At 42.7% G+C, this 21,717-nt stretch overlaps 1 protein-coding gene across 1 annotated transcript in view; it reads right to left on the bottom strand.

Moving 5' to 3' along the window:
* Window positions 1–21,717, bottom strand: part of LOC126425315 (nuclear RNA export factor 1-like) — a 128,070-nt gene that overhangs the window by 81,124 nt on the left and 25,229 nt on the right. Inside the window, exons 6-8 of the mRNA XM_050088295.1 lie at window positions 16,044–16,173; window positions 4,021–4,223; window positions 325–434 (exon numbers count right to left, since the gene is read on the bottom strand). Coding sequence (XP_049944252.1) covers window positions 325–434; window positions 4,021–4,223; window positions 16,044–16,173 — 443 coding nt within the window. The remainder of the gene's footprint in view (window positions 1–324; window positions 435–4,020; window positions 4,224–16,043; window positions 16,174–21,717) is intronic.

Below are 21,717 nucleotides of genomic sequence, written 5' to 3'. Positions count from 1 at the left end.
CTTCCTTTTTTATAGAATTTGGAATGGATCCTTCTGTTTGAGACTTTATGATACTTATAATCTGGAAAATCAATCAATTCATATGAAAGGAACCACTCTTGAGATGCCCTTGTAGGGGAGAATAGCCAAGTCTTTACTCTCTCACACCAATAATATGCTTCAAATATAAACCTGTTACAATATCGTAATTAACACCACGTCTGCATAAACACAAAACAAACCAGAAACAACATTTTATATTTTGGAAATAGACATCTCTCAATTTCAATTCCATAACACTACTGCCAAATATTTCGAGATAAAGGAGAAACAAATATCACTAACCTCGTGTACGCCTCACGTGTTTTATATTTCCCACACACAGGATTTTTGTGCAAGTAAAATTCTGTGATAGGCAGAGAATTAAAGGTCGGCAGCACACCAGCTGTCTGGATCTGAAAACCATTCCAGTTACAATGAACATCAAGTAGGACATACTACTGCACATTAACAACTCTTTTCTCATAGAACTTGGCTGGGATAAGACTATTCATGTACATATACATGGTAACTACAAAACAATCATCAGATTTAAACATTCTCCAAGTTTAAGGATGCACAATGATGTCTTTTTTTTAGACGCAGTGAAAGAGCGCATTTCATTTTGGGAACTGCAACTTTATTAATTTCCTGGTGACCAGCCAGGCTGTAGCATTTTCAGCTATTTCTGAGAACTGGATTTCTAAACATGTTGTTCCCTTTTTACATGTATTGCTTGTTGACGACATTAACACTTCAATTTCAAGTCCTGTAAGTTAAAGATAATAAGAAAAAACACTTTTGGTGTCTTTCCCATGGTCACAGTCCGAAGCAACTATGTGTCTAGGTTGCTGATGCTTTTTACAGCCAGCTTCTAGTTAATGAGTGGCCTATCTATGCCACAATGACAGTTTGGTGAAGGTACACAATACACAAGATGCCCTACAAAAAATATATGTTTTTAGACACAAAGGAATTACAAATGTTGACAGCAGGTGGGCATTGACTGAAATCAAGACAGTTATAATTTTGTGCCGAAACAGGATTTAAACTCGGGTCTCCTCTTACTAGGCAGACGCTCTGATCACTGAGCCATCCAGACACAGTAAACACTGCAACTGCACGGACATATCCAAAAGAACAGTACTATTTTGATACAAGGACCATTATGAACTAAGACACCAGATATGTATACAATTGAGACAAGATGGCCAACGATCTCTTCAGTGTAGATGCACACAGCTTACGAGAATAGGCAAAATACTGGGTGTAATGAGGATAATGGGTGAGGCACACTACATTAGTAGTAGTGGATTAGTTGATAATTTAACTTTGATGGGAGGCGTTTAAGGGTAGTGGGTGCAGCAGTTGCAATGACCCCTATGTCTGGATGGCTTCATGGTCACAGCATCTGCCTAGTAGGCAGGAGACCCCCCGCCCCCCGTACATGTATGAGGATGGAATGGTTGTGTTACTTAATTTTTTTAAATAGTGGGCGACACGAATCTCTTTATGGGTTACACAAGTTTCTGATGTTTCTTTTTTGAAGTGTTAGAAGTCTAATGTCAGTTGAATTTCCCCATAAGATTACACAACACCTAATAACTGACACAAAGTAGTTGTGATACACTATTTTTCTTGTACTTATGGACACCAGACAAAACATATGATATAAAAACTAATCAGTTTTTGAAAATATGACTGGATAGATAAAAAAAATCTACTCACTAAGTGACAGCAGGAGTAAATACATATAAGGAATTGTGCAAGCTTTTGGAGCCAGTGGCTCCTTCTCACGGAAGAGTTGAAGGGGATGAAAGATGGATGAAGGAGGACTTGTGAGCTTTTGGGAATATGGAGAATTGCCGAGAATTTCTTAAGCCCATGCCACATGTCTAGCCGTTTGTAGCCAGTTCATAAGTTACACTAGGCTGGCAATGTGTGCTTATTTGTTGTTACATTCATGTTTTTGTCATTACGGAAAACTTTCCCAGAACCTCAGGTCAGGGAAGACTTACCAGATGAGATTATAAGGAAAGACATTGTTGGGGACTGCACCAGCTGAGATTTGAAAACCTGAGAGCTTAAATGTGGAAGATAGGGTAATAAACGAGACAGAAATTACTAACAAAATATGGTGCACAAGATGATAATAGCAGAAAGCTAAGTACGTTAAATATGGTTGGGGGTAGGCTGAAGGGGAAATAACTGACAGGTCAGAAAATAAAATATACTGAAAGCTAAAGGGGAGTGAAGAAAGGAATAGTTACTGAGAAGGAATGCTGAGTCCAAAGAAATTAACACAAATTAAGGCCAGATGGTGGTGAGAGAAGGATATGTTGTAACGCCAGTTTCCAACTGCCGAGTTCTTAGAAACTGGTGTCACATGGCATGGGTGGTGCAACAGGCACCAAGATCATGACTGTCATGTTGTAGAGCATGCTCTGCAATGGGACATTGTGTGTTTCCAGCACACACCCTCTCTACGTCCATTCGTCCTAACTGATAACTTGGTGGTAGTCATATCAAAACAGAAGGTCGAACAATGATTCCATAGCAGCTAGTATACATGTGACATTTCACAGATGACTCTCCCTCAGATGGTGTATGTATGTTTTGGAAGTTGCAGGCCTGGTAAAGGTGTTGGGAGGATGGTGCACAGGGCAAGTCTTACAGCGGTCACAGGGACAGGAGTTGTGGGGTAGGGAAGAGGGTGCACAAGGAGCATAGGGCCTGACCAGGATATTGTGGAGATTAGAGGGGACGACGAAAAGTTCAGTGGGCAAAATGCCTGACAGAATGGAACTCATTTAAAGGCACAATTTTAGGAAATCATAGCCTTGTCGAATTAGTTTATTAATAATTCAAGACTAGGAAATACAGAGTGATAAGAGGTTTAGTCCCACTTAGCTTTTTGGAGGGCTCAATTGAACCAGGATTGGAGGTGATGGCCTGGACAATTGCTTTTGGGCTTGGCTGGTAAGAATTACATTCAGGGAAGGCTGAGATGAGAATTAACATGGAAATGATGTCAACTGTGAGTACTGTTGTTTGTTAGTAGGTTTAATGAGAACAGAAGAGTTTAGCTTACCCTTGGTGAGGATAAGGTCAACACCAAGAAAAAATGACATGCTATTCAGAAAATGATCATTGGAAGAGTGTATTTAGAGATTCCAAAAGTGTTAACAGATTAGCTTCATCATGAGTCTATATGGTACAGATCAATGCACCTTTACCAAACCAGTGGCTGAAGGCTTATGGATCCCAGAAAAGCCGCCTCTAAGATATCAAACAATAAATTGTGATTGTCCCCAGTTCTTGCCTCCCACCTGGCCTTAATTTATTTAAAATTCTTCAGATTCAGCATTCCTTTTCAGTAACAATTTCTTTCCCACTCCATTTGAGCTTATTTTCTGACCTGTATTTTTTCCCTATCCCCTACCCTCACAACATGTTTACTGTAAGTAGCTTTCCACTCTCATTAACTCTCGCACAATGTTTGGTCAGTAATCTCTTTCTTGCTTATTACCATATCTTCCACCTTTAAGCTTTTAGTTTTTCAAATCTCATTTTGTGCATTCCGCAACAATAAGTTTTTCCTTCTCATTCCGTCTGGTAAGTCTCCGCCGACCTGGGGTTCTGGGCGACTTTTCTGTAATTCTCCCCATTTCCTAAACCTTGCCATTCCTTTTTTCTTCATCCCTCTTCCTTCCCCTTCATACCTTCTGCCAGAAGGAGCCACTGGCTCCAAAATCTTGAACACTTCCTTACCTTTTGTGTGTGTTTGCTACTGCCGCCAGTTAAGTTATTCAATTTGTTTTCTATAAAGCCTATATGTGCCTTCCAATTCCAATGCTTCTGCAGGCTTAGGCCTGAAAGCTACAAATACTCTCTCTCTCTCTCTCTCTCTCTCTCTCTCTCTCTCTCTCTGAGTCTGTGTCTGTCCTGTGTCCATGATGTTCCAGTGTCATGATAAACGAATAAAAATCAGTGGTCACTTACCTCGTTGTCCATCAGATCTAATACTTTTAGTGACCTCCATTTGGTTTTATCCGCAAAGACTGGGGTGAGGTGGCTCAGTGTCGACAGCTCATTTCCTGCTAGGCAGAGGCTGATGAGGTTCGGAGCCATTACCTGTGCATTTTTCAGCAACTGCTGCTGTAAATGAGAGCTTTTTGATGGGTCGTACATCACTTGCTGATACTCTAAAAAAAGTAGAGAAACAACAATTAATGCAAAAAGCTACATAAAGACTGTTCAATCCATAAAATATGTGGACACTCCATTATTTTACAATAAATGAACATTACTGTACAATAAATGAAGTAACTGCTGACACTTTTTTTTTCCTTAATAATCTCTTAAATGGTCAATAATATCAGATGAGCTCAACCTTCAGAGGCAGCTGATAAATTTAGTGTAAAGGTTCTGATGTTGAGTTATCAGAACACGTAAGAGTAATATCTTTCATCTCTCGGCGAACTGTTACAGCACAGACCACAGCCAGTGCACAGAGCCGTATCTAGGGCACAGCCGCCGCGAGTCGACAATGTGTCGGGACAACAACTCGGCAGAGGCCGGTCACTTCTGCACCATACACTTCGCGAGGCTACGGCCGGGTCTGGGAAACTGACCCCTTTCAGGAATCTTCTGAGGGAGCCAGAAGGTTCATTGATGTGGAGGAATGTGAGTGTTATTCCTTCTGCCTCTTTCAATACCAGACAGCTCCCAACTCCCAAAGACATCCAGTCATCTTTCAGACAGCTTGCCAATGTCATGATGCCCAGTCCGTGTCAGATTTGGCCACAGAGTCAATGCAGCTATCAATGGGCTATTAACCTCTGAACACTGCCCACTCTGAACACACGGCAGCTCCGCACTCGGCCACCTCCAGGGACTCCGCCACCGGAATCCTGCAGTTGCCCCTCCGTTTGACGTTCCATGCTGTCAGGTTCTGCCTGCCGTCGCTCTTCAGCTGCCGGTCCGGAGTTCGACTCTTGGCGGTCCATCCACTGTCACGTCGGCTGACACGTCAGCATCGGCCGTGTTGGCATTCGCTGAGAAGGCACACCACTTTACAGCTGCACTTATACATCCCTGGGCCATCTGCTATCTCTGTCACACTTACAAGGGAACATTACTGGGTGAAGCTAGGTAACACTTGGGACGAGAGCACACACATTGTTAGAGACTAATGGAATAATGAGAAATTGTGATGTTTGTCAACTGTTTTGCTGAAGTGTTCTACAACATCCTCTAATCTCCCTCACCATCATCTGAAGCCAGGATGCCCTGGTGAGTGTATGACGCCTCCTCACAAACACATACCTGGTTCCTATCATCCAGTATCAATTTTTGGCACTCCTGGGTTGCACAGAACTTAATGATCCAGTTAACACAGAGGAGGAACTAGAGTGAGACCATATGACTGTTGTAGCATCAGTGTCTAAAAGGAATGGTAAAGGTAACAGAAAACTTTATCTACTTAGCACGTGTTAAAGCAGGAATAGTTGGAGAACAAACGCAGGCCTATAAAGCATGCATGGCTAGGGAAGAGACAGATGCTGTCTACAGGAAAATTAAAGAGGCCTTTGGGGAAAAGGGACACCGTTGCAAGAATATTAAGAACTCAGATGGGAAGCTAGAAAAAGGCAAATAAGGGTAGGCCAAAAGATAAAAGGAATACTTCTGTGAGCTGCAGCGGAATGATGGTTAGCTCAGCTGTTGCAGGGTACCAGTTCAAATCAAACCACCACAAAATATTTGTTACTTAGTATTTAGCATTTCTAGAAGTTTCTCAAAATTCCTTAATCCTTTAATGTGCATATATTTTGAAATAGTCTATGTTTGTACAAGTAGCTGTACACTCCATTTAGGACTCAGTTCTGTCATGTCTGCACACTGATGTCCATAATAAACATGCTTTCAGTGCCAAGTGTTGTACTCCAATGACTGCCCTACTTTCAAATTTAGACTTTACTCTGATTACGATGTGATATTGTTTGGTACAGACACCGAGTATCCCGAAACATTTACATCACTGTGGCTCAAATTAGGCAACACGAACACTACCACCTACACAGACAGGAACTGGAATACAAGCAGTATACTGTTACCAAGGTCTGTATATTCAGGAGACCAACAGATTCTGAAACAACAGCAAGTCAGCTGCACATCAAGCATCCGTCACTGTTGTCCAGGGATGTCAGTCAGGACCTGACGAACAGCTGAAAGGATTTGGCCAGCTGCAAAATACAACAGATGGGATGACACACTGTGTCTGGCAAACGTGTACTTTACTCTGATGGCACAGCCAGGCAGTGGTTCAAAAAAAACTAAGAGAAGCTCGATAGCTGGCACAAATAGCATTCCAAACTGAAATAAACATTAGGTGATAATCATGAGCAAATTTGCTTGGCAGAAGAACAACTGAAGAACAGGGCCCAATATCGCAGGGAAATGAGATAATATTACGTACAGAATGTATAAGACAGAAGCAATATCACACTCAATGAAAGGACCTCTTGTGGTACAGGATGTTACGACGACAGAGCGAGGGGGAGAGGGTGGGCAGGGGGGACAAGGAGTGTCCCCACATGTGGAGTAGTTTACTATGCCTTGAAGTCCACTTCTCCTCCCCTGCACTTTAGGGATGAGGCCCAACAGTTCCCAGTACTTCTGAACCAATGTAACATTGGGGTCTCTATTGGCGAGGACAGTGGGCAGATCTCCAGCCAAACCGAACGCTGCCCTGATGCCAGCACACAAGACTCATGTAGCCAAAATGCACAGAACCAAAAGTGGTACACCACAAACTTCATAGAATTGTGGATCCTCTGACAGGAGTCTCGCATGCAACTCTTCCTTCCATGGTCAACTTGAGTGACTGCAGTTTGTTTTCCATCACTTCCAATCATTGAGTTTCCTACTGAAGCACAATATGTCTGTCACATAATGAGGTGACAGCACGGGAGGGGACAGCACATTGACATACGACACCATCCTGACACGCTTCTTTGGCGGCTTTTTCAGCTATGCTGTTTTCCCATATCCCAATGTGTCTGGGTACCCAGCAAAGGCCACTTCGTTGCCACAGTGCCGGAGTCGCTTTAACGCACAAGTTGAATCAACTGGTGGATGGAGTCTAACAACTTGATGTAAGAAGTAAGGGTTGATCCGTAAATCGTGCTACTGTAATCTGTGTTCTGTGACAAATGCCATATAAAACTGCAGGAGGCGGGTAGGAGCTGTCCACTACCCATGTATTTTCGTTGAGGCATTTTCAAATATTCAACGATTTTAAGTCCTTTGTTTTCAATTCTTTAATGTGTGGGAGTCACATTAGTTTCGAGTCCAATAATAGGCCCAAAAAGCACACAGTTTGCTTAAAATGTAAAATGCTGGCTCCCACTGTGAGTTCTGGTCAATTGAAACTTTGACAGGTGCAGTTAAAATTGACACACAGTCTTCTCTGGTGATAACCTAAAACCAGTTTCATTTGCCCAAGCTTCCAGCCCCCTGAAGGTGAGCTGTAGTTGCTTCATTGTCACTGTAAGATAGAAGGAAGATCAAAAAACAACAAAGTCATCCACAAACAAAGAGCATTTAGCAAGGCTCCTGTCTGAGGAGGAGATGCCAGATAGTGAATGTAAACAATTTGAAGTTGAGTACACTGCAATGGAGGACCCTGTTCTCCTGAACATAGTAATCAGAGAAGGCATTGCCAATACAATATCAAGAAGCACTGCTCCTCAAGGAAGGAATGGATATGAAGTAACAGACATTCACAAAGTCCTCATTCGTTAAGTTGACACACCAGAATTAAGTTGTCTAGGACAGAATGCTGGTAGCACCTGAAATGCGCAGGGAGTGATACACATGACATCGGGATCTGAGGAGCCAGGCAAGGCGGCGGTTAATATTGCCTCTTTCCAATGAATGATCAAAAACTATATCTGATTCAAACGAGATAGGAGCTTGCTTTTGGCTTTAAGGCGCAGATGACAAAGCATGGCATAAAGAATGATCAGGTCCTGGAGCAGTGTCTCTGGCCACGGAGAGGGCTCACTTCCATTAGAATGTAACATTCTAGGATTCTAGACCATCACATTACATGATAAGAACCAGAGACTCCTCATCTCCACAGTCCTACGGAACACCTGGAACACAGGAATTTATCTGAATGTCACAGTATACAGGGTGGTCCATTGATCATGACTGGGCCAAATGTCTCACAAAATAAGCGTCAAACGAAAAAACTACAAAGAACGAAACTTGTCTAGCTTGAAGGAGGAAACCACATGGCACTATGGTTGGCCCGCTAGATGGCGCTGCCATAGGTGAAACGGATATCAAATTCATTTTTTAAAATAGGAACCCCCATTTTTTATTACATATTCGTGTAGTATGTAAAGAAATAAGAATGTTTTAGTTGGACCAGTTTTTTCACTCTTGATAGATGGCACTGTAATAGTCACAAACGTATAAGTACGTGGTATCACGTAACATTCCGCCAGTGCGGACGGTATTTGCTTAGTGATACATTACCCGTGTTAAAATGGACTGTTTACCAATTGCAGAAAAGGTCGATACTGTGTTGATGTATGGCTATTGTGATCAAAATTACCAACAGGCGTGTGCTATGTATGCTGCTCAGTATCCTGGACGACACCATCCAAGTGTCCGGACCATTCGCTGGATAATTATGTTATTTAATGAAACAGGAAGTGTTCAGCCACATGTGAAACGTCAACCACGACCTGCAACAAATGATGATGCCCAAGTAGGTGTTTTAGCTGCTGTCACGGCTAATCCACACATCAGTAGCAGAAAAATTGTGAGAGAATCGGGAATCTCGTCATTCACCAACAGCAGTAACGTAAACCGGCATAATATGTACTATTGGGCAAAGGAAAATCCACAATGGCTGCGACAAGTCGAACATCAGCGACCTTGGCGGGTTAATGTATGGTGCAGCATTATGGGAGGAAGGATAATTGGCCCCCATTTTATTGATGGCAACCTAAATGGTGCAATGTATGCTGATTTTCTATGTAATGTTCTACCGATGTTACTACAAGAATGTTTCACTGCATGACAGAATGGCAATGTACTTCCAACATGATGGATGTCCGGCATATAGCTCACGTGCGGTTGAAGCGGTATTGAATAGCATATTTCATGACAGGTGGATTGGTCATCGAAGCACCATATACCATGGCTCGCACGTTCACCGGATCTGATGTCCCCAGATTTATTTCTGTGGGGAAAGTTGAAGGATATTTTCTATCGTGATCCACCGACAATGCCTGACAAAATGTGTCAGTGCATTGTCTATGCATGTGCGAACATTACGAAAGGGGAGCTACTCGCTGTTGAGAGAAATGTCGTTACACGTAATGCAAAATGCATTGAGGTTGATGGATATCATTTTGAGCATTTATTGCATTAATGTGGTATTTACAGGTAATCATGCTGTAACAGCATGCGTTCTCAGAAATGATAAGTTCACAAAGATACATGTATCACATTGGAACAACCAAAATAAAATGTTCTGTATTTTAATTTAAAAAACCTACCTGTTACCAACTGTTCGTCTAAAATTGTGAGCCATATGTTTGTGAATATTACAGCGCCATCTATCACAAAGCGAAAAAAGTGCTCCAACTAAAACATTCATATTCCTTTACGTACTACACGAATATGTAATAAAAATGGGGGTTCCTATTTTAAAAAACGCATTTGATATCCGTTTAACCTATGGCAGCGCCATCTAGCGGGTCAACCATAGCGCCATGTGGTTTCCCCCTTCGAGCTAGACAAGTTTCGTTCTCTGTAGTTTTTTCATTTGACGCTTATTTCTTGAGATATTTGGCCTGGTCACGATCAATGGACCACCCTGTATAAGAGGTCGCAAGGGGATGTGAACTGGCCTTGACTAAAATCCACCTTACGAGTTTCAAACCTTCCTTCACAGTTGAAGTAGAACAATTAGTGTAAGTCACAAATTCCTTCCAGGAGTTCCTCTTCTGTTCTTGTAAGGAGAGCTGGTACATTCTATATTCTCCATGTTAATTTCAGCAAATACAACGAACATTTTTTTCTTAAACTTGGATCATCAGCAAGCTCTTCTTTTTATAATATTTTCCTTGCTGCACCTCTTAGTCTTTCTTCATCAATTAGGTGCATTGTGGAAATGGTGGTGCCCCATGGCTGGAAACCTAAACCTTTCATCACATCACATTTTATAATGTTTCCAGCATTGTATGTTGCAACTGTTTGTGGAATCCTAATCCAAATTAAACTGTCCACACTTTCATTGGAATTTTGTGTTTTCCCATGCAGGTACTTTTCCAATAAATTTGGCTGTGACAAATCTCTGAATATGGGCTTAATTACATTAATTACAGCACCTGGCAAACTGTTTTTATGGTCATATTCCTTTCCTGATTGGTACTTACACCACGAGTCATCACCTGTGGGACATAGTGCATGTTGTGGGTGCTCATTTGTTGGTGCAGTATGAAAAAATAATGCCCATACTGCTTTCTTCATATGCTCAGTGCTTCCTGTATTTTGCCTAATTGCACAACCATAAAACCTCTATAATCTGTCAATTGTTTCACCTGTCAATCTCCATCTTCCTCCAAGGGTCTTACCATTGCTAAGCTTCAGGGCTCCTAATGTCTGCTTCAGTTTGCACAAGCGAGCCCCCATGTGCTTCTACACACGTCTGATGTATTCCTGTTTTTTAATGTGAATTTCATTGTCATTCTTCTCCTATTTTATATCCCTTAGAATCACCATCCCTTAGACAGTTAGCATATTGTACATTATACCACTCCTCTGATCTGGAAAAAAAAGTTTTTCACTCCCTCTACTTCGATCGCTCCACCTGTACCTCGAAAATTTGCTTCAAAACCTTCATTATGTTCCTCCTTGGTATTGCCTTTACATTTCCAATGTTTGGAGAGAATAGCAACATCAATGACTTTGCAACTGTCTCCACTGGTAGCTGTCACAACTCCATTTAGAGATTTATGGCCTCTATGTTGCCATGACCCACATAAAGCAACAGTTAAATCTTAATTTCCATTATCAGCCACAGCCTCTTCAACTGCTTTCTTCATTGATGCTTGTGCAACATCTTCAGCAGAAGATACCATCAATTCATATTAAATCCAAACTTGGTGATTTTGGCAAGTTCATAATTCCACATAACATTGTTCCTGCAGCACTGCCCATTCCTATGCAACAAAAGCCTTAGACTAGCCTAACATTTATGTCATACAACTTCTTTCCACTATTACCATTACCAGGAATACTACGAGAGTAATCCCAAAAGTAAGGTCTCCCATTTTTTTTAATAAGTACATAGACCTGTTTATTTCTACAATGGTTTACATCAGTTTACACCTTGAACAGTTGGCTATTTTTCAACATAATCACAATTAACGTTGACAGGTACTGTTAGACTCTGAAACAAGTCAAATGGGCAATTCAGAACCGGAGAAGAGGAATGTTGAGCAAGGGCGCACACATTCTCCATGACAATGCTCGCCCACACATCGCTCGGCAAACCGTTGCTCCACTGTTTCAGTGGAACATAATCACCCACCCACCCTATAGTCCTGACTTGGCGCCCAGTGACTATCACCAGTTCCTTAGGTTAAAAGAACATTTAGCCGGAAAGTGATTCAGCTCCAACGACGAGGTGAAAGAAGAGGTTCATAACTTTCTGAACAGCATGGCAGTGAGCTGGTATGACATGGGCATACAAAAACTGCCACAGCGTCTACAAAAATGCATTGACAGAAATTGTGATTATGTTGAAAAATAGCTAAATGTTCAAGCAGTAATCTGATGTAAACAATTGTAGAAATAAACAGGTCTACATACTTATAAAAAAAATAGGAGACCTTACTTTTGGAATTACCCTTGTATTAGAAATATACAATGAAACCTCTCCACCACATCTGTCACACTTCAATAACATTTTACATGCCAAACCAATGTGTGAAATTATTTTCAATTCGAGACCTCTTTCTTTGCAAACTTGGCAAAATACATTATAATACGTAAAACAGATACAAGAAAAATTTGTCAAATATGAAAAATTGCTGAGCTAGCCTAACAAAAAACACAAAGCAAACTTCACAAATCAACAATTCACTTGTCACAGAGATCAAGGCCTTCAACGTTGGAAAACAAAACACTGGAAAATTTCACCAAGAAATGCTGCCTAAAGACAGCGAGCAGTGTCATCACAGGTAACATGCCAACTCGCTACAACCATCTACACAGCGTGGTGCATCAACTTTGAAATGATAGAAAACACACTTAGAATTCACTTAGAAGATTGAAACTTGATTAGTTTTAATAAGGAAACTCCAAGTAATTTTATAATGAAAAAACCCTAAAAATGTTAATTTTTCCATTTTCATCATTCTGGCTCCCCTTAACACTTGCCTCACTTGTGCACCCTCAGATCTGAAGGCATGAAGGTTTTCTGTAGTTCAGTGGTGTTTGAATTTCTGCCCAGTTCCGACTACTGGGCGACATTTGTCACTCCACCGAAGGACAGATTGTCACCTGAGGTGGTTGCTAGACTGGGGAACGGATCCGCAGCAACTCGTCGGATCTCGCACGTGGTACAGTGTACCACGTCCTGGGCACAGCCCTGTCGTACGAAGACAGCCTGCTGCCTTCATCGTAACCAATTTGCCCTACGAACTGTCCACCTTCGTGGTATCCTGTCAACCACTGTCTGAGTTGGAAGGGCAATCCACACCAGAAAGTAGTCACTGGAATACAAATCTGTGGCCACTTCCCAATGAAACTGAGCAAAAACAAAGGTTGACGGTTTAAGATAACCTCGAAGCTGTGGGAGAGTATCTCATCTGACCATAGTTCAAAATCCAAATATTCTCTGAATGGACAAGGCACTCAATAATTTGAACCATGGGGCACGTGATAGCTGAGCCTCACAGCACACTGTGTGCACTGATGTCCCACACGAGGAGAAATGAGCACGGAAGTGCCTGGAAGAGTTCTATCACTGCATCCAACGGGTTGTGAGGTGGAACATACGAAGCACAAATTGTGATTTTAATCGGTGTGAGAAGTTCCACTGCAACTGGTTGTAAGGCCACAGTAAATAGGACAGGAGGGTAGTGGCATCAAACATCGACGAAAACAGCCGCACCACCCTTAGCCATGTCTCTAGTAACATCGTCCTTCCTGTAAGGGCGGTAGCCCCTTAATGCAGGTATGTCAGTGACATTAAAAGAGTTTCTTGTAAACGGATGCAAAACAGTCTCTCCTGGGCCAGGAGCTGAAGTTCTTCCAAATGTGATGTATCCGTTTAAGTTCCACTGTGACATAGAAGTCCCTGGGTAAGCCATTGATTAGCGAAGAGTATCCTCATCCTCCTGTCGATGGACCAGGAGAAATGTTAGATGGTGCCTGGCTCTCTGGTTCCTCTGCGCCAATATCTATCTCCTCGATAGTAAAATCGCCATTGGAAAGGGAAAGTACTCGCCAATCCGAAGGTATAGCTGCTGCTTTCTTTGATTTTGAATGACTTTCTGTGTGATGTTTTTTCTCTCTTATGGAAGAAGCTGCTCGCACGGGTAGAGAGGATGGTTTAGTCCTTTTGATGGTGTGCAGCAATATGGGATTGAGGTTTCAGGTTCGTTGTTGACGGCTTCTGAAAGATTTCGGTTCCAAGTGTAGCATCCCAGCGCTACACCTAATGGTACTGTGTCAGTTATGCTCAGAATTTAAGACAGAAAAGGTCTGGTGGAGTTAGGCAGTCCCCAGCTCGGGAAACCCAGAGTCGTTGATCCCGTAACCGACTGTTGCTGGTAGGACCTCAACTACACCCTACACAAACTGTGGGTAACAGTCTCACTGGGCCACTGACACATTTGAACACATTCAACACCGAGTCATTTAGAAAGAATGACTTATCAAACCACAAAACATGCTCCAGTCTACTTTCTGCATCATTTGGCCCATATAGTGTAGCATGTGCTAGCCATAAAAATATGTATTGCTCCCGTGTAACTTCATAACTATCTGAAGTGTGAGGTGGAAATTAATAGAAATCTATTAATACTGTGATATGTGGTGAATTACTGTTTTTGTTCTTCTGTGTAAAATAAATTTTGTAATTAATATCATAATACAGTTGTTTGGTTAGGGACTTGCTAAAAAAGTCACATGAAATGAACTCTGTACATCTTTTCCTATAAAACAGATAATACTGTATTTCATTTGTTCTCACCATTCTGTGGCGTCTTTTTTAGTCTGGCTGTTGTACAGTAAGCACACAAGTTGCTATGTAGCATACCTTTAGATAAAAGTTTTTTTTTATGTGTAAGTGGAATTTAATTGCAGAATCAGACTTGATCATATCCCATGAAAGTGATCATAACTTAGTATGAATATCTGCATCTTTGTTTTTAGAAACCACCTGGGAAAAGTTTTGCGAGGGTTCTCTTCTTCTCGGTGAGATCTTCTTACTCTTTTCGGAGGGCTCCACATTCCACAAGACTTTTCATGTGAAATAACTACTATTATGTCGTGAAATGTGCTAGTAGGTTCACAAAGAGTGTTTATTGTCATAATTACAAATTGGCTTAACTTCTGATTGACAATAATTTTTTACAAGCAATAACAAGAACTGACTCTCAATGTGCTTCTGAGTCCAATTCGGTACTGTGTTATCTATAGGTCTCCCAAGTTACCAAGTCTCACAATCGTGGAACTTCGTCACGGATGAAGCTCCATGGCACACTGCACTGCCCTGCAGACTCTGAGCCCCTGCCTGCTTTGACATCACAAGCAGTCATCTGGCGTCCCCGGGTATATCTCCAACATAAATCACCGCACCAAACCAAATGTAGCGTAATTTCCCTTTACCATCCATCACCGCACAGTACCAAATAGAACATAATTTCCCTTTACCTATAACTATTATTACTGAAACGTAGTGTTTCACAATTCAATTATCATTCTCATATATATTTCCATAAACACAAACACACACAATCTCGCCATCTCAATTGAGCAGTAAGGGTGCATATCACCTTCTCGAATTGACCCCCATGGGCATTTGCACCCTTAGTTTTCCTAATAGCAATATCCCAGGCCTGTTTCTTGTACTATAAATTTCGGATGGATGTTTCAACCGCTGAAGACCCATAACTTTATGTGTCGCTGGAAGCAATGGCTTTTTGTGAGGCACCCAACTCCAGATCTCCACTGCCTGAAGTTCCCTATACTACATTAACTTGGAAACTGGTTGAGATGAACCCGTATTCACTGACAGCAGCATTTCCTGTAGGATTTGAAATCGACAGTCATAGATAAGGTGTGACACTCATCTACAGTACCTTTAGTTAGGATCTCGTTACGACTACTGTTCTTGCACTGTGTTATGTGGCTTTGTGGTACACCATTCCTTTTAGACATGTTGGACAACCCTCCAATAGAATGGACAACTTCATTCGCCGTACAGCAATGGGCACTTCAAAACATGGTAACTTGCCTCTGCCATTTTGCCACTTCTCCACATCGACACACTTAAAGCGCCAATTCCAAATAACTGACAGGTACACACACACCATTTCACTGAAATGGTTTACATCAGCACTGGATGGTCATTTAACTATCTGGTACCAGTTCTCCATCATCTGCATTGCTCCAAAGCAACCAGAGTTGTCTTGATTAATTTTATTTGGTGAGATTAGACACACTAATATTTCACGGCTGTCCATCTCTCAATGAGTATATATTCAGGGGAAGAACCATAGGAAAGTTCAGAATGTAAAAGTTCCTGATAAACTACCTATGTAATAAAGAGAGACATGAAGCATGTAATACCTACAGCACAAGCCACTGTGAGTTTACCATCATCTTCTAGAAAAAACATAAATTTTACTGAAAAGTGCACCCATAAAGTGCACGAAATTTACGCACAGCTCTTATCATTAACATGTATGTTGAAGACATATACTTACCAGGAATGCTATTCAGGTTTGACAGGTCTAAGACCGTTTTCTCAGAATTTAGCCTTTTACTGATAATTTTCTGCAGAACTGCAGAGAGGTTCACTTTCTTGGAATGAAGCTGGAGTACCAATTCACGTTGCTGTCATTAAAAAGATGTATTAGATAGCAAAGAGAAAACTATAAAAATTGTGTGAAAGAAGAAAACAACACAGCAAGTGATTACTTCACAGACAGGCAAACTAAACTAATTTAAGTGGTTCTACATCTACAACTATACTGTGCAAATGTATGTTAAGTACATGGAAGAGGGTAAGCCCCACTGTACCAGTTATTAGGATTTCTTCACATTCCATTCGCGTATAAAGCATGGGAAGAATGAGTGCTTACATGCCTATGTGCATGCTGTAATTCTTCTAACCTTTTCCTCACGATCCCTGCAGGAATGACAGGTAAGGGGTTGCAGTACACTCCTGAAGTCGTCATTTAAAGCTGGTTATTGAAACTTCATAAGTAAGCTTTCTTGGCATAGTGCAGGAGTCTGCCAGTTTAGTTCTCTCAACATTTAAGTGCCACTCTCCCAAGGTCAACCAAACCTATTTGGTATGGGTCCAGCTCCCCTGAGGAAGGGTCTAGAATGGGTCAACACAAGTGATTTTTAAGCAATCTCCTTTCTAGATTGATAGTACTTTGCCAGTATCCTACCAATAAACTGACGTCTATCACCTGCTTTACCCATGACTGAACCTATGAGATCACTACATTTCATATCCCTACAAACTACAAATACCAGGAATTTGTGTGAACTGGCCAGTTCCATCTGTGACTTACTGATATAGTCATTCGATGTTACGTTTTTTTGTTTTGTGAATTGCAAAATTTTACATTTCTGAACATTCAGAGCAAGTTGCCAATCTCTGCACCATGTTGAAATATTATCAAGATATGACTGAATATTTATGCAGCTTCTCTCAGATATTACTTCAGTAAAGATTACTGCATCATCTGCAAAAAGCCCGATTTTACTATTAATAATGTCTGTAGGGTCATTAATATCATCGTCACAGTAATTTACTCATTATGAAATGACTTTTAGTAGCGCTATCTGTGGATCCTTTGGTGGCTAAACAGTCCTATTCTGGAGCCACAGATTTTCCTGCAGTAATGGCATACCCAGTTAGTGTTGACTGAACGGTGTAACAGATTTGTTCCTCTCAAGAGCTTTTATTTTCTTCTGCGATCTCTCTTCCAATTCTCCTGCAATTGTCTCTGCTTTTCAAAATGAAGTGTTCCTTGGTGAACAATTTATCACCACTTGGACTATCTAGAGCTGCAGTTTCCCAATCATTTGTGTTTATTTGACATTTTGTCATAGTTGACTTGAGGACATCTTTATATCATTTTGTTTGCCATCCCTTATTGCATTGGCTATCCTTCAATTAGGAGAATATGATTTGCTTAGGGAGACAGGAGCTTGGCATCTGGATGATATGACCAGCCCAATGAAATTGGTGTATGACAATTTTTGCTTCAATGCTGGTGGAGTTCGTTTCTTCCAAAATGGTGTTGTTTGTTCACCGATCCTGCCACTTTAGTTTCAATATTCTCCTTAGGCAATGTTGGTTGTATTTTTTTAAGGACTTTAAGAGAGGCCTGCAGGTGGTCCAGGTTTCACGTTCATAATGAAGTGTAGGCACGATAATGGCATTGAAGACTGTAAGCTTAGTTTTAACACTCAAATCATGGTTATCAAACACTTTTTACAAAAGACAACCATATGAAGTACTTGCACAATTTAGTCAGTATTAAATTTCTGCATCTATGTTTGATTTTGCATAAAGATGGCTTCCCAGACATGGAAAATACTCTACAATCCCTAGAGGTGTTCCATCAACTGTGATAACTGGAGCAGCTGTAGTGGAATCTGGGGCTGGCTGACAGAGGACATTCATTTTGTCTGCATTAAGCTCTAGACCAATGGATTTGTATGCCAGACTGAATGCATTTAGGGTGGTTTGTAGATCCTCTACTGTGTTTGTCAAGATAATGTTATCATCAGTGTAAGTTCAATGACAGCTGTTGTTATATTAGCTCCGAGTCTGCTAACGTTGAATAGCTTACCATCAGTCCTATACGCTATTCCAACACCCAACAGTAGGTTTTCCTTAACAAGGTGAAGTATGGTTTCCACAAATGTCTAGAATAGGCTATGTGCAATAACACATCCCTGCTTGACTCCTGTGGTAATCTTAAAACATTTCCCCGTGTCCATTGCTGGCAAGGACAGCGGCATTCATGTTGTCATGAAGTATTTTGATTAATTTTCCAGGACATCGATTTGATGCCAGAATTTTCCCGAGTGCTTCTTGATTAACAGAGTGAAAGGCTTTTACAAGGTCAAATACCATGTACAGGGGCTGGTTCTGTTCTTTAGATTTTTCTTGCATTTGCCTTGCACTGAAAATCATATCGACCATGCCCCGATTAGGTCTAAAGCCGCACTGAGTTTCAGGTAGGGTTTTTTTCAGCCAGAGGAACCAGTTGGTTGGAGAGAATTCTAGCAAGGATCTTTCCAGCTGTTGAGAGTAGTGATATTCCTCGGTAGTTTCCACAATGTGTCCGATCGACTTTTTTGAATATCCTAATAATAGCAGTGTCACGCAGATCTGCAGGTATTGTCTCAGTGTTCCGTATCTTGGTAACAAGGATGTGACAATACCAGAGAAGGAAAGTTGCTACTAACCATGTAGCGGAGATGCCGAGTCGCGATAGGCACAACAAAAAGATTCACACAATTAAAGCTTTTTGTCAGCAGTAGACACACATACACACACGCACACAAACACACTCACGTAAACGCAACTTGCACACACATCTGCAGTCTCAGAGAGCTGAAACCACACTGCGAATAGCAGCACTAGTGCATGAGGGGAGTGGCGACTGGGTGGAGGTAAGGAGGGATAGTATGGTGGGAGTGGCGGACAGTGAAGTGTTGCATTTTAGACGGAGGGCGGGAGAGAAGGTGCGGAGGGCGGGAGAGAAGGTGCGGAGGGCGGGAGAGAAGGTGCGGAGGGCGGGAGAGAAGGTGCGGAGGGCGGGAGGGGGTAAGTAGTGGAAAGGAGACAAATAAAAGAAATAAAAAGAAATTAAAAGACTGGGTGTGGTGGTGAAATGACTGCTGTGTAGTGCTGGAATAGGAACAGGGAGGAGGCTGGAGGGGTGAGAACAGTAACTGACGGAGGTTGAGGCCAGGAGGGTTAGGGGAACGTAGGATGTATTGCAGAGAAAGTTCCCACCTGCGCAATTGAGAAAAGCTGGTATTGGTGGGAAGGATCCACATGGCACAGGCTGTGAAGCAGTCATTGAGATGAGGGATATCAAGTTTGGCAGCATGTTCAGCAACAGGGTGATACACTTTTTTTGGCCACAGTTTGTTGGTGGCCGTTCATGCAGACAGACAGCTCGTTGGTTGTCATGCCTACATAGAATGCAGCACAGAGGTTGCAGCTTAGCTTGTAAATCACATGACTGGTTTCACAGGTAGCCCTGCCTTTAATGGGATAGGTGATGTTAGTGACTGGACTGGAGTAGGTGGTGGTAGGAGGATGTATGGGACAGATCTTGCATCTAGGCCTACTACAGGGGTATGAGCCATGAGGTAAGGGATTGGGAGAAGGGGTTGTGTAAGGATGGATGAGTATATTGTGTAGGGTCGGTGGACGGCGGAATACCATGGTAGGAGGGGTGGGAAGGATAGGCACAGGCACAACATAAAGACTGTCACAAATAAAGCTTTCAGCCAGTGAGGCTTTCGTCAAAAATAGATCTCTCTCTCTCTCTCACACACACACACACACACACACACACACACACACACACGACACACACACACACACATGAATGCTGTCGTAGGCAACTGAAGCCGCACTGCACTGTGTGTATTTTTGACGAAGGCCTTACCAGCAGAGAGCTTTATTTGTGGCAGTATTTTGTTGTCTCTATCTGCAACTCAGCATCTCTGCTATATGGTGAGTGGCAACTTTCCCTTTTATAATATTATTATATTCACTAGTGATTGTTTCTCATGTTAGAAAAGGGTAAATAATGCTACTGCTGCATACTGCAGCCTAAACAGTAAATTTAGGAAAATACAGTGGTTTTGCTTCAGACAAATGGGGATTTTTTAAACCCCAAAATCTCCTCTTTTTTTCTATTCATTCAGATAGAAGTGTGCTCTATCTGTGAACCAGATGCAGCCAACATCAAATCCTTCATAATTAATCACTGTGAGAATCTGGTTTGCAAAGTCAGCCCTCTGTCAACCAATTTTTGATTTTGAACAGAAATGTATAGGCTCTGTCTGTAGTTTCTGCATGCTGAAACCCTTCAAACTCTTCTCCACTCGAATTCTTCATAAGTACACTCCTGGAAATGGAAAAAAGAACACATTGACACCGGTGTGTCAGACCCACCATACTTGCTCCGGACACTGCGAGAGGGCTGTACAAGCAATGATCACACGCACGGCACAGCGGACACACCAGGAACCGCGGTGTTGGCCGTCGAATGGCGCTAGCTGCGCAGCATTTGTGCACCGCCGCCGTCAGTGTCAGCCAGTTTGCCGGAGCTCCATCGCAGTCTTTAACACTGGTAGCATGCCGCGACAGCGTGGACATGAACCGTATGTGCAGTTGACGGACTTTGAGCGAGGGCGTATAGTGGGCATGCGGGAGGCCGGGTGGACGTACCGCCGAATTGCTCAACACGTGGGGCGTGAGGTCTCCACAGTACATCGATGTTGTCGCCAGTGGTCGGCGGAAGGTGCACGTGCCCGTCGACCTGGGACCGGACCGCAGCGACGCACGGATGCACGCCAAGACCGTAGGATCCTACGCAGTGCCGTAGGGGACCTCACCGCCACTTCCCAGCAAATTAGGGACACTGTTGCTCCTGGGGTATCGGCAAGGGCCATTCGCAACCGTCTCCATGAAGCTGGGCTACGGTCCCGCACACCGTTAGGCTGTCTTCCGCTCACGCCCCAACATCGTGCAGCCCGCCTCCAGTGGTGTCGCGACAGGCGTGAATGGAGGGACGAATGGAGACGTGTCATCTTCAGCGATGAGAGTCGCTTCTGCCTTGGTGCCAATGATGGTCGTATGCATGTTTGGCGCCGTGCAGGTGAGCGCCACAATCAGGACTGCATACGACCGAGGCACACAGGGCCAACACCCGGCATCATGGTGTGGGGAGCGATCTCCTACACTGGCCGTACACCACTGGTGATCATCGAGGGGACACTGAATAGTGCACGGTACATGCAAACCGTCATCGAACCCATCGTTCTACCATTCCTAGACCGGCAAGGGAACTTGCTGTTCCAACAGGGCAATGCACGTCTGCATGTATCCCGTGCCACCCAACGTGCTCTAGAAGGTGTAAGTCAACTACCCTGGCCAGCAAGATCTCCAGATCTGTCCCCCATTGAGCATGTTTGGGACTGGATGAAGCGTCGTCTCACACGGTCTGCACGTCCAGCACGAACGCTGGTCCAACTGAGGCGCCAGGTGGAAATGGCATGGCAAGCAGTTCCACAGGACTACATCCAACATCTCTACGATCGTCTCCATGGGAGAATAGCAGCCTGCATTGCTGCGAAAGGTTGATATACACTGTACTAGTGCCGACA

The sequence above is a fragment of the Schistocerca serialis genome, chromosome 10 (genome assembly GCF_023864345.2).
Source record: "Schistocerca serialis cubense isolate TAMUIC-IGC-003099 chromosome 10, iqSchSeri2.2, whole genome shotgun sequence".
NCBI classification, from domain to species: domain Eukaryota; kingdom Metazoa; phylum Arthropoda; class Insecta; order Orthoptera; family Acrididae; genus Schistocerca; species Schistocerca serialis.
Note: the sequence above shows the minus strand (reverse complement) of the source record. Positions and strands in the feature narration are given on the sequence as shown.